Genomic DNA, 15,249 nt, shown 5'->3' with positions numbered 1-15,249 from the left:
ACCAGCCAAGACCTATATGCTGTTTCTTTACAAATTTGTAATAGGTTTATCTTAAATCCTAACAGATTAAATACTCAGAAACCTAAGCATATACGTTCTTTTTTACAGGCAAAAGGAAAGAAACCATTATTTGTACAGTTGATCCTGGAAAATATATGGAGTTTGTATGATGCTGTCTTTTAAATGCCGTCTTTTAAAGGTTAAACCCAAATCGAATGCAGATTCTCCAGTTTGACTTCTCCATACAGCATACTTCTGATATGAAAACAAAGATTACCTCTAGATTAGCCATGGGATTTATTTTCTTGAATTTTTATTCAAAAGCAAAAGATGTAGTGGCAAAGACACACAATCATCCCTCATGTTGGGAAATTTCCTCTAAGGTGCCAGATAACTTATTACCTCCTCAAACAACTTACCCACCCCCAGGAACCACAAGCTGCACCCCTCATGCCAGTTCATGTGCACCTTCAGCACATCCCAGTACGTTTCCCAAAGCTAATCTGTAGCAACTGTTCCCGTGACATAGCGGAGCAGTTCTGTGGCCTCAGGCAGCTGAGTTTATGAAATGCTGCTCACCTAGAAAATGCTCAGTGCAGTAAAGGTGCTGTCCAGCCCTACACAAAAGCATCTGTTTAATTTTATGAAATCTAAATTTCCCAAATCTGCTTCACTGCACTTTTATTTACATGAAACACCTATTAACCTTTATACACAATTTTGCCAAAAGCTCTTTGGGAAAATGCTGCCCTTCAACCTCTCTCGGAAATTTTCCATTTCAAGGGCACAGAGTTTTGTTCCTAAAAGTCTTCTGGAACACTTAACATAGACAAAATCATTCAATTGACCTTCTTTTTGTTCTCATATTTTAACTCCAAGTCTTCTAAACTGCCTGCTTCCTTTACCCAATTGGCCAACACTGCTTTCCAAACACATCTCTCACCTTCTCATTCTGTCTGCCCTTTGTCAACTTCTCAAAGTTATATTAATACATACATTTCTTGGTTGTAAAGTGCTTTACAGATCTATACTTTGTGTGGATATAAGTTTGTGGGAGTTTTTTCACTTACATTTTCAGTGCATCCTTACAGGTGGCAATAATAGTCCATCACGAATTCTGATTGAAACATGATAAAGCATTGTATATACAACATGTAACTACCTCTAGGTTGTTTCTAGTCTTTCAGCATTTTAAATAGAGCCATGATCACACACTTTTTCCTTGACGGGGAAAAAATAAAAATAAAACTCTCCTTTTTAAATATCAATTCAACTTTATCAATTTATTGTTATTTCCTCCTTATGCATAATCAATACACAGCTAATTAAGTTAACCCAGTAACAATCTCTACCAAGATCACAGCTAAATGCTCTGTTCCCTCATATGTAATGAGGGCACATATACATTACCATGTTATAATAGGTTCCACTACACAAATCTGTCGTAAAGGAAGCATTAAAGTAGTGCCTGACACGTAACAAGCACTCGATAAAGTGACTCTCGTCATTTCCAGGGCAAGGCCAAACTCAATGATCTCACCCATTATACTTCAACCTCCTAGCAACTCTTCTGGACTCAACAACTGAAGGTGAATCTAAATGAGAGGGAAGAGTGGGGAAGAGGGAGAGAGGGGAAGTAGTTCTCAAGAGTAGTTCAGGTCACTGTGTTGTATACCTGGAACTAAAATAATATTGCATGTCAACTTTAACTGAAAAATTAAACAATATATATTAAAAATAAACACACACACACAGAAAAATAGTAGTTCAGGTCCACTTTAGAACTGGCCAGAAACAGGTAGGCACACAAGTGTGTCTCATTCACACACCACAAAGGTGCATTTTGGATCCTGGAAACTATATCTCTGATATTTCAATAGCTAGAGTTGAGAACACAGTATAAGAAATTAAAAAGGACTGCTTTCAAAAAGAACAAGAAAAGGCACACGATGGTAAATGCCATCTTTGTGGTTATAGATTACATCCCTGAAAAGTATGGGCAACCAGGGAAATTTTCTGTTTGTACAGACTAGTTTTATTTCTTTTATCGCCTCCCCTTCATAAAACTAATAAAGCAAGCGATCAATATTATTTATCAAATTCCTTTTTCTCCCATATTCTCACAACCCACCCTGACACTGTGTACATGTTTCCACTCTCTCATCAACTGAGGTAGAGTCAAGAGCAGCAATGAGCCTCCCTGACAGCACGCTAAGAGCAACTTGAATGTTAAGCACCATTAAGCACAATTTACAGGTGGTCGTCTCTCTCCAGTACCTCCTGCTGAGGAAAAAGTAAGTTCCAGGCTATGAGTTACAGCAATCCTAGATAAGGTTTCACTTTTTGTAGTAATAGCTATACTAATTGTCCCCTCTTCACTGTAAAACTATAGAAGAATTGAGAAAGAAATGGAATTACACAAAAATAAAAAATATTTCAGTATACTCCTAAGGCTTTTTAGTCCTATCCTATAGGCACAAAAGACTGTCAAAATTAGTATTCCAAGTTATAAAGTTTGTTATCAACTATACAATGTACAATAATGTGACTTCATAGCTATCAACTTTTATAATCTATTTCTTTGCCTAAATATATTCCTGTAATAAAATAAAAAGTAAAAACAGCTCATGATATTCCTACTGTTTGTTCCAGGTGCCAAATTGCTTCTTCCAAGTTATGATTTATTATGAAATTTAATCAGGATTATTCCACTGCCTGAGTTCATTTCCCAAAAGTGTAACCTAAATACTGCCTTATAATTCAATATATCCTAAATCCTAATAATCCCTATATTTCCTGAGATTTGTATTACTAACATAAAAATGACTGTTTTTCAAGTAGGTGAAGGGGAGTTATAACATGTGGAATAAGCAATAAGAACATGTACTTCAAGCATAAACAAATATCTATACTGTGCCCAGGAACATACCTCAGTTATATTTTTATTATTAATTGATAATTTTGTAAAACACTGTAAAATGTCATATACTGACCAATTTTTATTCTTGACTCTAAGTAAGGTTTCCTTACACTAAATACAGCACAATGATATTTTGATGGCTCCTAGTCAGGGGATTATTACCATTTTGAAATTATAAACTTGTAAAAATTTGGGGTTTATGAATAATCCTCATATTTTGCTGGAAACAGCTGAAGTCCAATCAGAGCCAAATACTGAGAATAAGGTGAGTGACCAAGACAGACAATGCAGACTTGGGTAAATTATTAAGAACAGCAATGATGGGTTTGTGAAGTCTCAAATTCTTTTGTGTGACATGCGCTCTATTTCTCAGGGAAATTCCCAGTTAAGTACTGAAAAAAAGTTAGAGCAATGGAAGTCACTAAAGTGTCAAGAGAACTAGTACTTATTCTCACTGCTCTCTGGCTTAATATACCTCATATAGAATTTCAAGGTAGTACTTCAAAGCTAACTAAAGTAGCGCCTCAATTATTCAGGACTGTCAGTAAAATAACAAACATTTACTAAATAAGTGAAATACCGAATTAATCATTTGGTAACAGTCTGTACAAAATATATATAGGAGCCTTGGCCAGTGTTGCCCCGTGGTTAGAGCATCATCCTGTGTACTGAAGAGTCACAGGTTCAATTCCTGGTCAGGGCACATACCCAGGTTGTAGGTTCCATCCTGTTGGGGCACATGTGTGAGGCAACCAATTAATATTTCTCTCTCACATCGATGTTTTTCTCTCTCTCTCCTCCCTTCCTCCCTCTCTAGAATCAATGAAAAACAGATCCTTGGATAAGAATTAATACATAGCATACTTTCCTTCCTTCATCAGCAGAGGCAGCTAAATAAAAGTGTCCTTTGATGACCTGTTCTCAGTTGGAATCACGCACTGTGCCTCACTTTCCTTGTCTGTATTTGCCCCAGAGAGTTGAAGCAGGGACTAAAGTGAGAAAATGGCTTACACAGTGCTGGCACATTGCAGGTACTCAGTAAAGGGCTACATTATTGGTATTGCTAATGTTTTATACCATCATTTCATAATTATTTATGGAGTACCTACTGTATACTTCCACATACTTTGAATGGTACTGAGAAATGAATCTAGAGAGGATAGTGACATAATGCCAAATGCACAAATGCAGTGCCAAGGATTTTTCACGTTGTCTCTTACTCCCTTACCATTAGGCTCCCACAATAGGGCAAAAATGTTCTCTGTGAGGTTTGCTATGATCTTTCCTATTCAATTTTATCAACCAACCACATCTTAAAAACTGTTCCCCTTGCCTTCCATGGCAGATCACTGTCATGACATCCTATCATTTACCACCTAATGCCCATTCCTTTGCTTTCTCTTTTCTCTCCATTTCTTTCTATTGGTGAACTTAATCCTATTTTACAGCTTCAACTATACCTTGAAAGCAAAAAAACAAGAATGGATTTTGAGAGATACAGTCCAATCTCTTTTTATACATAAAGAATTTGAAACTAGGGAAAACTTGCCCAAATTTAAGGCCATCCATCAAGGCCGTAGAGACTTCTCTGCTGATCCCACTAGTTTAACACTCTCATCTGTAAATTCTACAATTAAACTACCTGTAGAATATCACCAGCAAACATTCAATCTAGTGTAGCATCAACCACCTACAAAATACTAGACTTGTCTTACACTTCTTTAGTATTCCGATTACAAAGCTACACCTGAAAAGTTAAAAAAACAAAACAAAACTAGAATGGGCATTGTATTGTTTCTATTTCAGCAAATAGTTTTGTTGAACTAGACGATAAACATCTTATGTTGAGTATTTTCTAGGGTTAAGTTCTATAAATACTGTTAAGATATATTCAAAAATGAAAAAATGCTCAACTTTACAAAATCCATGGGAGAGAAACATCCAAATAACCTCAGGTGCTACTTGAATCTATAAAATAAGGAAAATAATGAAATTTACCTGATAGAGCTTAACCTTAAACAATATCCACCTTAGTTACTGAAAGCTCATTAAATATTAGCGTGTGTATACGTGAGAGAAAGATATTAGATTACCAAAGTAAACCTTGATAATGAAGTTATTCATCAAGGTATGTATGGCATGAAGATGAGTAAGACAACTCCTGCCTTCGAGAAGCTGATCATCGACTTTAACAGCTTCGAAAACCACGTCCTAATCCTGATTCTTGTGACCTGGAAGACGACCGACCAAGGTAAACATCTGGGAGGGTCTGAGGATCAAGCTTTCCTAACCAAATGAAATTAAGAACATAAATCTGCCGAATGAATATAAGAACATAAATTCATCCATTCCATGCTTGGGTTTCATAAAAGGAAATTTCTAGGTGTTCAAATTATAGTCTTACACAATCTAAAAGGTTCCAAACTCAAAGGTAAGATTTGTAGACCTTTTCATAGAATTTCATGTATTTATTATAGTATTCTTTTAAACAAATACTTCATGAAAAGAGTAAGATCCTAGCTAATGCCAGTCTATTTTAGATATTGCAAATGATGTATTCTTAAATCACAGAAATGAACCTTCATAAACTATATAAAAAATTTCAACATATTTAGAAAATGTTAAAAAATGTGGAGAACGGGACATGTTTGCATCATACTACTCATATTACCCCTCTTCTCATCAGGTGTCCATCTTTTAGAGGACAGTTCTTTTAGTTATAAAACAGGTGGTACAATTTTAATCATACAAGAAGCTTCCAGGTTCAAAGAAATTTTGTTTTGATGTTCTTTTCTTTGCTATCAGATTATAGAGAATAAATGGCTTGGAACTGCTATTATTATTACATGCCTTCTGTTCTCTCATCATTTATGATTTAAGGGGGTGGGGGGAGTGAGGCTGTAAGCTCACTTCGAATTGGTAGCATACTACCTGCCATCATTTCCCAGCAATTTACCATGCCAGGCCCAAGGATTAGAGGATTAGGAGAAGGTTTTATCAAAATCTGTACTATTTCTCTGAAGACAGACCAAGTGAGGAGGCCCGAGTATAAAAAGACAATCATACTAGTTGTGAACAGTATTTCCCAGCCAAATTAAAAATGCTATAAAACTGACATTTCTAATATATTATTCGTATAATTGTGAATTTTTAAAGAGGCCACTTAATACTTTTATTTGTTTTGCAGAACAGAGTTTAAAATTAGACAGAGCTTGATTCCTACTTATACACTATCTAACCCTAAGCAAGTCACTGACTTTCTCTGAGCCTCAGTTTCCACTGTATGTATACAATAGAATTCAGTAAGTGGTAACCATTATTGTTACCATCCTGGAATAGAAAAATTCTTGATCTTCAAGAATCATATACTACAATCTAAATATATAAACCATACACCTCATTCATCATGGCTTATAAAATGATGCAGAACATGGACTGACAATTTGTAATAATTTATATTACAACAAATATTTGCTGCATATAATGGGACCTTTCGCAACCCTAAACTCAATTTAACTTCCTATTAGATAATGAGACTCATGAGGTGGGTCTGGGGTTTGGGAGAATAGGGGAAGTTCACCAAACCTAATTGAAAGTGAAATTCAATGTAAGAAATCTAAAACTTCAGTGACATAATACACATGGTCTTTATGTAAACAAAAATCTTCACACACAGTATCAGAAGCTGTGCTTATTAAAATTAGGTAGTCCACACTATAGTATAATTCACAAAGCGACATACCCTCTGTCGGTAAACTAACTGTAAAACAATGCCTTGGGGAGAAGGAAAGGTGTGTGGGCTTCAGGACAGGATGAATAGCATGCTTTTAATATGACTTTTATGTGAATACTGGTGGTTAATGCCTTAATAAAAATAGAAGCAGCACTGTTAAAACAGTTCTTGGCTGTGCAAAGCTTCATAAACAGGTTCTACACTTTATTTAAAGGTTTCATTCAGTAGTTGCGAATACTAGCTCATTATTACTAGAACTCTGTACTACTAACTAGATACCAGCTGCAAAATTTACTTTGGAATCTGGTGGTAAGTAGCAAAAGTACTATTTAAATAACACTACCAACAGCCACAATAGGAACCAACATTGAGGATGTGTATGGGTCATATAACATACCCTCATATAACCCTTTCAATAATCTCATCAAGTAGGTAATATCTCCAATTTAAGATAAAGAAACCCTCCAGGAAATTAGGCAACAACCAATGTCACATGGTTAATGTGTGGTAGAGCTAAAATTTATACTCAGGGCTTTAAATTTTCAAAGTCAATGTTCTTTATGATGTACCCACCATACTACTAGTATCAGTTTAGTAACCTGACACAACAGGTAAACATAATCCCATGGTAGTTAAAATATCAGCTTATGGAATAAGGTATTACTTTCACATATAGCAACACACAGAATCTTGATATAATAGGTTTTTCCACAAATGAATAATTACAAATTTTAATTCTGCCCATAAAGAAATGTTTAAAAACAAGAAAGCTAGATTTGATTAATTTTAAGACATGTCTACCAAAACGTAATCTTCAACGAAGCTTCCTAAAGGTCTGAAAGTAGTATCATAAACATCATAAACTAAGGCACCAAACAAATCAGAAAAACGCATCTATGTGGGCCAACTAAGGTAGGAGGTAGGCCAGCTGTCAGTACCGAATGTGGAGTATGTGCAGCTATTAATGACAGAAGAAAAAGTTATTTTGGATGCTAAATGTTAGAGGGTATGGAACCTAGGGTTAGGGGCATAGGGAGCAGGCATTCCCCTAAGGGGAAGCACTTTTTTTTTTTTAAAGCTCAAGAACAATGAAGCAGTGCCTCAAAAAATCACAAGAAAAGTGACCAACACTGAATTATCAAGTATCAGTTTAGGGAGGAAAAAAGACATTTTTAGGCAGCAAAGTTTAAAACTTTTCCTCCTGATTCTTGAAAAAGATGGCAGCACAGGTAACCACTGTACCCGCCGCCTCCCGCAACCACATCAAAATTACAACTAAAATACAGAACCACCATCACTCAGAGCCTCCTGATATCTGGCTGCACAGAAGCCCCACAACCAGGGAGTTGAAGGAGCACCGAGAGCGGGAGGAGGGTGGAGACTCCGGCGGTTCTGGGCTGAATCCAGAGACTCGGCCCCGGGCCCACACCCGGTGCCGCGGGGTAAACCTGGCAGGGCATCTCGGCGGCGGGGGTTTCCCGGAGGAGCGAGGGGTCCCAGCCCCACAGCAGGCCCCAGCCCAGGGCTCCAGGGCCCAAAGGAGAAGTCCCCACACCTTGGGGGCTGGCTGTGAAACCAGCAGGGACTGTCCCTGAGGGTCGCGGAGGCTGCGGGAGCCCCAGCAGCTCCTCTGAAAGGGCCGCGCAGGGACTCACTCGGACGCTCCCTCTGAGCCCAGCGCCGGGCAGCAGCCTGAAAGGACCCGGGACACTCGGGGAAGAACTAACCTGCCTGAGATCCGGGCGAGAGGCGGAGGGCGGCTTCCTCCCAGGCAGAAGGGCTGGCGGAGGCCATGGCTCCTGTGGCGAGTCCTCCCCGCACAGCCGGCAGCAGGCGCCATGTTTGAGTCGCCAGCACCTGACTCCCACCTTTGGCCCCGCCCCCTGATTCCCGGAGGCCCCGCCCCTCCCCACCTGCAGCTCATCCAGGTCATTTCCAGGGGCTTTTCTGTGCAAGTGGCCTCTCGAGCCCCATGCTTAGGACTTTCCTAAAATCTCTCAAACAAGCAGCAGCAGGCCCCATGCGGCTTGATAAGCGGCCCCAGGCCTGGCACTAGCGGCAGCTGCACTGGCTCATAGCTTGGCCTCCCCTGGACACCTCCAAGCCCAGCACAAGGAGCAGCCAACTACGGTGTGCTGTGTAGCTCATGCTGGGTGGCCCTGGGCAAGGCACTGGCACAGGCTGACTTTGCACCTCCTGGGAGGCCCCAGAGACAGTGCATCTGGTGGTCAGACTCGACCAAGCTGGATTACAACCGTACCAGATCCACGAGTGACACACTCAAGGGCACACTTGGTGAACACCAAAGCTCCACTGAAGTAAATCCTGCTCCACAGAGGTGTCTCCAGCACAGTAGCTCTCTGGCCGTAGTTGCAGCTGGTCCTCACAGCTGATTGGCCTGGGGGTCAGATCCTTCCAGGGATGCCAACAGCAACCAAGGCTCAACTACAACAGGACAGTGCACACAGCCCACACAGGGGAGCACCTAGAAGGCCCAGCTCAGGTGACTGGGGAGGCTGAGCCACTGGGCCCTACAGGACACCTACTACACAAAGCCACTCTACAGATTCCAGGAGACATAGCAGCTCTACCTAATACATAGAAACAAACACCTGGAAGCAGCCAAAATGTGGAGGCAAAGAAACATGTCACAAAGGAAAGAGCAGAAGAAATCTCTAGAAGAGGAACTAAATGAAATAGATCCAAGCAAGCTAACAGATAGAGAGTTCAGAATTATGGTTATAAGGATGCTCAAGGATATTAGTAAGACTATTAAGAAAACAAGTGAGACAATCGATAACATCATAAAGTACCAATCAGAAATGAAAGCTACACAAACTGAAATGAATAATTTACAGGGAATCAACAGTAGAGCAGAGGACGCTGAGAATCAAATCAGCAATTTGGAATATGAGGAAACAAAAAACACCCAACTAGAACAGCAAAAAGAAAAAAGAATCCGGAAATATGAAGACAATATAAGGAGCCTCTAGGACAACTTCAAGCATCCCAACATTTGCATTATGGGGGTGCCAGAAGGACAAGAAATTGAAAACCTATTTGAAAAAATAATGACAGAAAATTCCCCTGCCTGGTGAAGGAAATAGACTTACCGTCCAGGAAGCACAGAGTCCCAAACAAAACCAGCCCAAAGAGGCTCGCAGCAAGACACATCATAATTAAAATGCCAAAGGTTAAAGACAAAGAGAGAATCTTAAAAGCAGCAAGAGAAAAGCAATTAGTTACCTACAAGGGAGCACCCATACAACTGTCAGCTGATTTCTCAATAGAAACCTTGCAGGCCAGAAGGGAGTGGCAAGAAATATTCAAAGTGATGAAAAACAGGAACCTACAACCAAGATTACTCTACCCAGCAAAGCTACCATTTAGAATTGAAGGTCGGATAAAGAGCTCCTCAGACAAGGAAAAGCTAAAGGAGTTCACCACCACCAGACCAGCACTACAGGAAATGTTGAAGGGTATTCTTTAAGAAGAAGCTAATGAACCAAAGAATCTGACTAAATAGATCCAGAGACATTGACACATGCAACAGACAATCATATTTCAGAGAGAAGGAAGGGGGGTGGAGGGTGGGAAGAGATTAACCAAAAAGTTATATGCATATATGCATAACCCATGGACACAGACAATAACGGGGTAAAGGCCTGGAGAGGGGGTGGGAGCGAGGTGGAGGGGGTCAATTGGGGGGGGAAATGGGACACTTGTAATACTTTCAACAATAAAGATAAATTTTTAAAAAACAAAAAACTTTTCCTCCCATGCATACTTTTTTAAGAAACTACTAGAGGAGTTGCTCTACTAACAAACCAAGAAAGAGAAAGAAGAGATCGGGAATTCTCAGGACTACTAGTGGGTAAAATACCAGTGCGATAAAGTGATAAATGTGTGGCAGGCACAGAAAGCAACCAATTCGGACTACAGAGCTCCATGAAAAAAGATGTAACCAAGTAAAAGTGAAAATGAGAGCCACCTTTAATTGGGAAGAAATTTACACTTCAGACTGCAGAGCTCCATGAAACATGTAACCCAGTAAAAGAAAATGATAGCCACCTTTAATTGGGAAGAAATTTACATTTCTAAAAGATGAATCAATGACAGGATACATAAAAAACGAAGGGAACAAAAAGTCGTTTTTATAAACATAATTATAATTAACCAGGAAAAATAAAACCTTATAGAAGAAAGGAAGTGTAATCACGGTATGCCAAACCTCAATGGTGACAAATATTTACATACGCAAAAACTGTACATAGTTAACACTGACACCCAACAATTGTGTCAAAACTGCACAAGAAGGATGGAGGGAAAAGACGCGTATGTATATGAGAGGGCTAACTGTAATCTAAACCTTCATTTTCTGTGATAAGAAGTCCACAGACACTATCTATAATTGACAAAAGGCAAGAAATAGAATAAGCACGACATACTAAAACACAGGAAGTGAAAAATTACCTTTAGGGAGTCTGAACAGGGAAAGGGGAGAGGGAGGCAGGAGGCAAAGAAGCAATTTTTTTCATTAAAAACCTTGTTAAATCTGACTTTTTAAAGTACGTAACATTTTAGTTTTTAAAATTTAATTTTAATATAATTTTTTTTAATTATGGGAAAGTGAAGAAAAACAAAGTAAAAACTAATCCATTACAATTTCAAAGTTAAGATTAAAAGCTTTAACAATTTTTTTCTTTCAAAATTAAAAGCACAATTCCTAATAAAACCAGTGCATAGGGAACACTAGACTTAGGATGGTGGCTTTCTTATGAAATGCACTTTACCAAGACTTCAACTTGCTCAATCCTATAGCATTCTGCCTCACAGTCACATTGTATTCTAAAGCAGCATTCACTATATGGATTACCTAAAATTATGTTCAGTAATTGTCAACATTCATTCTCAAGTAAGTTGGCTTATCACATATACATAACACTCTGTACTATGTACATACACACACACACTTGGTATCAGTTTCTTGCCTTCTGTCCTAGTCCAACAAATCTACAGGTGCTGACAGTGATAGGTAGTGTATATTTTCATTAGATAGAAAATTCTTTTTCTCTTTTTTTCCCCCAATTCTTTTTTCTTTTTCCAATTTCTTTCCAAAGTTTACAGAAAAGTTGTTTTTTGTTTCAGCAGATTCAATTATTTTACTATTAGAGGAAAATGAATGCCCCAAATACTTTATTTTTACTGAAAAATTATATGTAACAAAGTAATTCTAAGCTTGAAAATGAACAGGTCAGTTATTTTGGGGTTTTTTTTTAGATTTTTAGGTTATTTTAGATTTTTTATATTAATTATGTGTTTTGGATCTTATAAATATAAATGAACAATGCTAGTACACCCAAGTGTGATTGTCTTTTCTTCTCTCTCTGGAGAGAGAGCATGTTTATGCTCAAACTAAATCTAAAAAAGATTTTGGAAGGGTAGCACTTATATCAAAGGGCATTTTTCAAGGTCACTGTCCTAACACTAAAGAGTATAAATTTTTAGGGATAGGCATAATTTTTCATACATCCACTGAATATTACTAGGCAGTTACTAGGCTGACTACTGGAAAGGATTCAAAGACAGACAATTCGTATTTCCAACCTGCAATAAGCTTAAAATCTAATAGAGAAGTTAAATATCGACAGTAAAAAGAGAAAATCTAACAGCAGATTAAATAAAGCTCAAATCTGTGAGCATAGTTCTGGCTACAAAAATCCTAGGCCAACTCCAAAATAAGGGTGCCCAGGGAAAAGGCAGATCATTGAGACTCACACCAGTTCCTGATTCTACTAGTCATTTTCCCAGGGTTCTTTCAGAAGCTCTTGAAGAACAGAAAAGTTGCATAGATATGTGCAAACCTGAAAACTACTGTACATCTCCTTCTAGAGTATGAAAATAAAGCTAATACTGAAACAACTTCCTGCCACAAATATATCGGTATCTCAAGTCACTGAGTACTCTGTCTTACAACTTATAAAGATCAATTAGAGATACTGTAATTTTTTTTTAAGCAATAACATTTGAGAATGTGAGGGAGCACATCTATGAAGATTAAATAGACATAATAAACTGTCTTGACCAGTTAATGATGTCAGCTCACTCATGAGAAAGATAATTAGAAGAAAACAAGTAGAAAATGACAAGAATATGGACTCTTGTCAATAAGTGGCAAAAAGTAAACCATGGACCATGACACTATGCAGAAACACTCTCTATTACTATGCTATAGTTTCTGCATAACCAAGTTTCAATGTTGAAAAGCTGTAACATTGCTTTGAAGTATCCATAAAAAATCCTGAACATTTCTTTATTTAAAAACAAAAAATCTAGGGCACAGGTGATCTATCCAAGTAGAAACCAGAACCAACACTGCTTAAGTTAGCTTTGGAGATAAAGTGCCTTCAGAATGCTATCACCTAACACGCAGGTGTTGGCTCACCTATTTCTTATTTTGGCTTTACATTCATAAGTTTTTTTGGTTGTTATTTACTCGTGTATACATTTTTTTAAATGGTAGTGATGATGTTACATATGTAACTTGCCTGAGTGAGAAATAAAAGAACAGAACCGAAGAACATGGCTGACAGTTACCCTGAATGTACAGGGGTGGGCAAAAGTAGCTTTACAGTTGTGAGTACGTGAGTTAATAAAACTACTGCAATAATTATAACCTGCATGTCTCTTTCCATACGAACAACTGTAAACCTACCTCTGCCCACTAATGCGTTAAACAAAACCTTTAACTTCTACCAAACCATGATTTCTTGCAATATATTTCTCTTTTCCAAGTTTAAACTCATTTTTTCCATTATAACCAAACATAAACAAAAATCCACTTATGCCAAAGTGATATCCTCAAGACTGTTAACTGGGTAATTACTTTGAAAATATTAGTACAAATGTTTTTAAATAGTGAATAATATTTAAATTCTGGACTGAAATCAAAGCAAGGATTTAAGAACAAAAGAGTAGATCATTTAATGATTGTGACAAATATAAAATTAGTATTTTTAAAATGCAGCTACGAGAGCATGTATAAAGTAGAAAAACATAGGCTTTTTAAGCAAAAGCTAAGCATAAAAATACCTTTTAATGTACTTTTAATATAAACAAGAGATATTTCCACACATGGATTTTTTCCCCCAACAGTATCCAATAATAAAGGTGAAAAAAAAGAGTTAGTTATGGTTCTATTATGTGAATCCACATTTTTCTATGTTGGCAAAAGCACAAGTGAATAACCCCAGGGAAATCACGACATTAGAAAGACCAAGATGGTTGAAGTTTAAAATAATTTTATATTTTCTATAAACTAACACCTGATTCTTACTTTGGCTTTATATTAATATGGTTTTTTGTTCTTAAGCTTGTTCTTGTGTGTATTTCTTTAATGACAGTGATGATGTTAGACATGTAACTTGCCTGAGTGAGAAATGAAAGGAACAGAACCAAAAGGATCTTCTGGAGGATGGTTATGTGGAGCAAGGAGTGGGTCTACATTCTTATCTGAGGATGCTCTCTCCTCGAGCCTGTCTGCAAAAATAAGACGAAACAAAACAAAAAATAAAATAAAAACAAAACGGTCTTTAAAAATGTTTTAAAGTGGTTTACAGTATAAATAAAAGTGAAAATTAAAGGGACAGCATTTTGAAAAATATTACATTCAGAGTTCATTTTTGTAAGTATTGGGGCTAGTCCTGAGTTTGATACATATCTGTTGCTATAAAGGCAAGCTTAACAATGTAATCTCTGGGCTAGATTTCACTAAGTGCAATTAACCTAATAACTTGGTTTGGTTTCTTTAAATACCAGTTGTCTTCAACTTTTAACATACTGGACCTGCACTTAAACCCAGTTTACTAAACTCAGACATATTTGGCAGACTTTCTCCATAAATACATTTGGAAAAAATATTGCAAATGGTCTCTCATTCATTAAATAAGTAAATCCTATTTCTCAGCAATAAAAAGTAATTCACTATATTTTTTTATTCATTTCTCATATTATTTGCAGTTATTAAACCATTCACATACAAACAGGTACAAAGATATAAGCATCTCTCTACTAAATTAAACATCTTAATGACATAGTTTACTCATCCAACAATATTTCAGCATCTGTATTATTTAGATATAGGCGCTGTTCTAGGCAATGGGCATGCAACACCAAACCAAAGAAAAATGCAATAAGCAAATGAGAAATACATATACAGTATGTTAAAGACAAACCTACAGAGAAAAATGTAGTGCAGGGTAAAAGGAATTAACGAAGATACTGATTGGGTGGTTCTGGGAAAGGTCCTGAGATTCTGTACTTCAACAGGCTCCCAGATGATGCGGTAATGCTGGTCCAGGGAGCACATCCCTGAGAAGGCAAAACCCTAGAGTCTACATTATCCTGAATATACTTGACCACTGCTATGAACAACTAATTCTTTAAATATCTTTATGATAATGGATACAATTACTAGCTTTTATAGCTATAACTAACTCTGCAAATTCTGTAAGAAACTTCAGGTCGCTTCAATTTTTACTTAAAATTTTGTTGAAGCACTAATAAATATTTTGTTAAGGAAACATACCTCATCATT

General features: G+C 37.4%; 2 protein-coding genes across 5 annotated transcripts in view; one reads left to right on the top strand and one right to left on the bottom strand.

Moving 5' to 3' along the window:
* PAQR3 (progestin and adipoQ receptor family member 3) overlaps positions 1-2,595 on the top strand; it is a 30,851-nt gene extending 28,256 nt beyond the window's left edge. For all 4 annotated transcript variants that reach the window (XM_081130327.1, XM_081130320.1, XM_081130329.1 and 1 more), the window contains one exon: positions 109-2,595. The gene's annotated coding sequence lies outside the window, so the exon portion shown is untranslated. The remainder of the gene's footprint in view (positions 1-108) is intronic.
* BMP2K (BMP2 inducible kinase) overlaps positions 1-15,249 on the bottom strand; it is a 111,717-nt gene that overhangs the window by 5,856 nt on the left and 90,612 nt on the right. Inside the window, exon 15 of the mRNA XM_081130313.1 lies at positions 14,082-14,192. Coding sequence (XP_080986439.1) covers positions 14,082-14,192 — 111 coding nt within the window. The remainder of the gene's footprint in view (positions 1-14,081; positions 14,193-15,249) is intronic.

Source organism: Miniopterus schreibersii, assembly GCF_964146895.1.
Source record: "Miniopterus schreibersii genome assembly, chromosome: 1".
NCBI classification, from domain to species: domain Eukaryota; kingdom Metazoa; phylum Chordata; class Mammalia; order Chiroptera; family Miniopteridae; genus Miniopterus; species Miniopterus schreibersii.
Note: the sequence above shows the minus strand (reverse complement) of the source record. Positions and strands in the feature narration are given on the sequence as shown.